Raw genomic sequence first — 5,494 nt, 5'->3', positions numbered from 1 at the left:
CCATTAAGTATATTCAAGGCTGAGATAGAGAGATATTTCATCTGGAAGGGAATCAAAGGTTATGGGGAAAGGGCAGGAAAGTGGGGCTGGAGCCATGACCTTATTGAATGATGGAACAGACTTGATGGGCTGAATGGCCTCCTTCTGCTCCTTATGGTCTTATAGGTTGAGGATGATGCTTGGAGTCATTCAATACAGCAGCTTTTTGAAAGGTTCTTGAGGGAATGCAGACTCAAACGTTTGTTGCCTGGAGAATTCTGTGGACCCACATCTATATTCAATGCCAATGTTGCAGCAGCTGTACCTCCAGTGACAGTCTGTCAACCTTCACCCACATTCTAGCCCCCACCCTCTCGATATCTGGCCTGCCATTGCCCAGCTCTGAACCATTCCGAGAGGACATGACAGTTGGCTCCCTGCTGTTTTCTTCACTTCCCATCCTTGTTGCCCACATGCCCTGTCTCGTGGCAGACCTGGGCTCTTCCATGATTGGCAGGCACCACTGCCTTGCCTGCAGTGAGATTCCAAGTTTGTTGGGAATGTTTTCTTCACTTCTCTTGGCACTTGGTTGGTTGACATGTTTTAGTTTGAGAGCCTGGCATGCTTCCTGGCATGGCAGTTTAATGATATTTAAAGTTACCTCAGTCTCAACACATTCAGAAACGCTGGAAGGTGGCATTGAGCTAACGGGGGGAATGTTGCTGAGTTTGCAATCCAGAGGTTCACAGTGTGGGGAATGTAGGTTTGAATCCGGCCTGGATTTGGTGGAATTTAAATTAAACTCATAAATCAGGAATTGAAAGCTAGTTTTGAGTGATGATACTATGGCTTTAAGAGGTGTATTTTGTCCTGTTTTTTTTTGAAGAGAGGTTTTAAGTCAGAGGTATCGAGCTGTCTATTGAAAGCCCGTGAGGCTTTGGGATTTTTTTTTAAAAGTAGGAACATAGAAGTAGCCTGAATGGGTGGAGTCAAGCTCCCACAGAACCAGGATTTTTCGTTTTAGTTTATCAGTTGTTGGGGTCTTGAAGCTGGGTGGAAGTTGCAGTACAGCACTCCCTCCTACTCTCTCTCTCTCGCAGTTTTCTCTTGACTTTTTTTTCCTCTTAGGCTGGACAGTTGCCTGTGTGACAATCTATTTTACCTGAATTTGCCTTTGCCAAGGGTGTGTTTATCAGATGTTTAGTTACTGTTTAGCAGTCAAATAATCTATTATTCTAAGTTTTCCAATAGATTTAATTTATTCTAATTTCTTCTTTCTTTTGTTGTATTTTAACCAGAGTGTATGAATAAAGTGTGTTTTGCCTCAAATCTGGCAGTTCAAAATCGAATTACATCTGGAATGCAGCACCTTATACTAAGAAAAATGTAGGGTCTAGACCATCCTCTGAATATATTTTGGGGGGGTGGAGTTTGGTCTGGTCCATAACAAATGGAACTGGTGACCATGGCAACTGCCATCAATGGTTCACTTTCAGGAGGGAAATCTGCCATCGTTATCCAGAGGGACCTACACGTGACTCCAGGCCCACAGCCAATGTGGTTGCCTCCAAAATGGTCACGCAGTTGCCTCAAGGACAATACAGGATGGCAAACAAGTGGCAGCCTTGCCAGCAATGCCCACATTGCAACCCAAAAGAAGAAAAGATAGCTCAGACAACACTGAGGTATTTCAAAAGAAAGTGGATTCAGCCCAATCGGCACAGGATTTGGATGGGTACACATCGCGAATGGTTAGAAGTTGCTCCCCAAGGCATATGCACACGTTACAGGCCATTCCAGCAAACAGAAGCTTTTCCCAAATGAAGGATCACAAAGCAGAAGACTTTAGTTTGCAACCTTTAATCCACATCAAAAGTCTTCAGAACAAACCTGTATCTTTGGTTCTTCACATCCTGTCTGCCTCCATTCCTCTGATTTCTGCCTCCCTTCCCCATGTGGCTCCACCCTCTATTGCCCCCATCCCCTCTGTCCTCCAAACCCCCTTCTCTCTCTCAATACCCCTCCTATCCTCTGGCAATCCTACTGCACCTCTGAAAGCCCCTTTGCACATTCCCCCCATCCCACCCCCCAACTTCCTTCCTCCATCCCCCCCAATCGCCCATGCCCCTGCTGTGTGAAGCTGCCATTTTCTGTAGCTGCAACTCTCCCCAACACCCCCATGATATTCAGCTTCCATTGACCAATTCCAAAATGGAGGGAGAGCTCCTGCTGAGATTTATCCCGTGGTCATCATGACAGGTCTGTACACTTCGCGGAAGGCGTTTCTCAGCAAAACATACGGGAAGTAAGGCTCCAGCATATCCATTTCCAGGAAGGGGGACTCTTCGATTAACTATGAAAGACAACGACACTTTATGAGCTCAAGAAAGAGACCTCTTGCTGCTAGCTTGCTGACTTCTGGGAATTACATGCTCATTACAGCTCAATGTGTCAGAAAGTTGTTGCTTTTACGTTCCTTCCTAGTGTCACTGGGTCAAAATTTCTGGAATTCCCTCCCTAAGGGCATTGTGGGTCAACCTACAGCACATGGACTACAGCAGATCAAGAAGGCAGCTCACCACCATCTTCTCAAGGGGCAACGAGGGACGGGCAACAAATGCTGGGCCCAGCCAGGCACTCCCATGTCCCACGAGTGAAGAAAAGAAACAAAAATTGTGCCACATTTCTCACCATAGCCCACATCATTCAGACCCTTATACGATTCTGCCCCTAGCCTATTTGCAATAAATAGCTGTTTCCTTGTCAAGTGCAGGAACCCAGGTGGCTCAATGGTTGGCAATGCTGCCTCACAGAGCTAGGGACCCAGGTTCGATTCCATCTTCGAGCAACTGTCAATGTGGAGTTCACACATTCTCCCCGTGTCTGTGTGGGTTTCCTCCGGGTGTTCCAGTTTCCTGCCACAGTCCAAAGATGTGCAGGTTAGGGTGGATTGGCCATCCTAAAGTGTGCAGGGTTATTAGGTAGGATGGGTTGGTACAGATCTGATGGGCTGAAAGAGATCTGCACTGTAGGGATTCTAAATCAGATCTATTGTCATGCCAAGGTATTTCGCAATTTGACAATGTATGTGCCAAGGGTTGAATTATGGTTTTAGAAACTTCTCATGGATAGATTATTTGGGGTCATTTTACCATTTGGAATCACACCATTTGCGGGTTAAAGCTTGTGCTATAATGAAGTTGCATTGCATCGTCATCTCTCCACAGGACATGCTCTCTTTCCTTTCCTTTATCTTTCCTTCTTTCTTTCTTATATTGTTCAGAATTGTTTTATACTTTTGTAAATATCCTTATATTCAATAAATGCCTCATTTTAATATATTCCTGAGTATTGGCACTCACTCCTGTTCTCAACAAAGCAACAGTATCCTCCTCATGGTCTCTTACCCTCCGCTAGGTTCCAGGATAGGAACGTATTCCCTGTGAACCATGTTATAAACACGAGGTGGTTCATGCCACATAGTCAAAGGATGTTTTGTTTTCTCTTTATACTGTGGCTTTATCGATCTTACAACTTTGTTGAGCAGTTGGAATTTAAGGATCGAGGGAGTGGTGAGGCCGTGGACTGGTCGAAGTGCATTTTAAAATTGTTGGAAGCCGCTGAGTACAGGGATGAGGTGTGAAAGGCAGAATTAGGGTGATGTTAGGGGCCTGATCTGTTTTAAAGCTGAACAGCACAATCTCGTGTGTAAAGGAATCAAAGATTGGTGGAGCTTACCATATGAAGAAGGAGATAGATCGATTCCCGGTTCTTCACGAGTAGTTTATCTGTCTCTTGACCAATCTGGAGGAGGCTCATTGAGGCAAACTAAACAGGGGACACAAAATTACAGTGAGAACACAGCTACAGTTACTCTCCCCATCATAATGAGCCTCTGCCCTGACACTGGGGGCTGTTGTGCAAGGCCAACATTTTGTTAAAACTCTAGAAAAATCAATGTCCTCCTCAAATCAATCTGCAGGAGGAGGCCATTCTATCCATCATGTGGGTGCTGGCTCTCTGCAGGAACAACTTACCTAGTTTCGCTCTCCATCCCTTTCACTGCAATGTTACTTTTCTTTGGATAACTATCTGAATCCCCCATGCGCCTCCTCCAATCTAAGCAATCACATCCCGACTGGCCACGATGTAAATAAATGTTTCCTCACGATGCCCTTTGCTTCTTTCGCCAATCACTTTAAAATATTTGCCATTTCCGCCACCTCCAGCGAGATGCCCACACTAGACACATATTCCCTTCCCCTTCCTTGTCCTCATTCCACAGGGACCGTTCCCTCCGGGACACCCTGGTCCACACTTCCTTCACCCCCAGCACCTCCAACCCCGACCCCCACAGCCCTACGGCACCTTCCCCTGTAACCAGCGAAGGTGCAACACCTGCCCATTTACCTCCTCCCTCCCCAGTATCTAAGGGCCCAAACATACCTTCCAGGTGAAGTAACACTTCACCTGCACTTCCCAGAATCTAGTCCACTGCATTCGCTGCTCACAATGTGGTCTCCTCTACACTGGGGAAATGAAGTGTAGACTGGGTGACCACTTTGTAGAACATCTACGTTCTGCTTGTAAAAAAGAACCTGAGCTACCTGTTGCCTGCCACTTTAACACACCACCCTGTTCCCTAGCCAACATCTCTGTCTCTGGCTTGCTACAGTGTTCCAGTGAAGCTCAATGCAAGTTGGAAGAACAACACCACATTTTCCGCTTGGGGACCCTGCAGCCCTCTGGACTCAATATTGAGTTCAATAATTTTAGGGCTTGAGGCACCCTCTCCCATATCCTTACCCCAACTCCCACATCTCAGACCCTGTCATCAGCATAAATACTGCCTTTTTGAGCTACTATCAATTTTGAAGAAGGGTCAGTGGATCCAAAACATTAACCATGTTTCTCTCACCACAGATGCTGCCTCAGTTTCTCCAGCAATTTCTAGTTCCTGATTCTGGTGCTTGACCTTCCTACCAAAGGGAACAGTTTCTCCCTCTCTACTCTGTCCAAACCCATCACAATTTCCAATGTCTCAATCATATCTCTAAACCTTCTCTTCCCAAGTAATCCCAATTTCCCTGATCTATCAATCAACATGAAGGTCGTCAATTTCCTGCACCCTTTCCGAAAATTTCACACACATCCTAAAGTGTTGTGGCCAGAAAGGGATAGGTTGAGGATGAACTTGTAAATCCTTCTGACAGACGCACACACACACACACAGACACACACATACACGCACAAGCATGCACATACACGCACACGCGCATACAGACGCACACATACACGTGCACGCGCACACGCGCACACACAGACACGCACTCACATACTCTCTCACATGCACACACACATTCTCTCTCACACACACACACATACAAAAACACACATGAATACACACACACATACACGCACATACACACACACAGACACGCACTCACACACACATACACACACTCACACACACACACTCTCTCTCACACACTCACACAGAGACACACTCTCACAC

At 46.1% G+C, this 5,494-nt stretch overlaps 1 protein-coding gene across 1 annotated transcript in view; it reads right to left on the bottom strand.

Annotated features, from left to right (window-relative positions):
- Nucleotides 1-1,823: 1,823 nt before the first annotated feature.
- The window catches only part of LOC109925934 (nck-associated protein 1-like), a 63,378-nt gene continuing 59,707 nt past the window's right edge, over nt 1,824-5,494 (bottom strand). Inside the window, exons 30-31 of the mRNA XM_048618993.1 lie at nt 3,718-3,807; nt 1,824-2,332 (exon numbers count right to left, since the gene is read on the bottom strand). Of these exons, the coding sequence (XP_048474950.1) occupies nt 2,216-2,332; nt 3,718-3,807 (207 nt within the window). The 3' untranslated portion in view covers nt 1,824-2,215. The remainder of the gene's footprint in view (nt 2,333-3,717; nt 3,808-5,494) is intronic.

The sequence above is a fragment of the Rhincodon typus genome, chromosome 41 (genome assembly GCF_021869965.1).
Source record: "Rhincodon typus isolate 14 chromosome 41, sRhiTyp1.1, whole genome shotgun sequence".
NCBI lineage: Eukaryota > Metazoa > Chordata > Chondrichthyes > Orectolobiformes > Rhincodontidae > Rhincodon > Rhincodon typus.
This window is presented reverse-complemented; position numbering and strand designations above follow the sequence as displayed.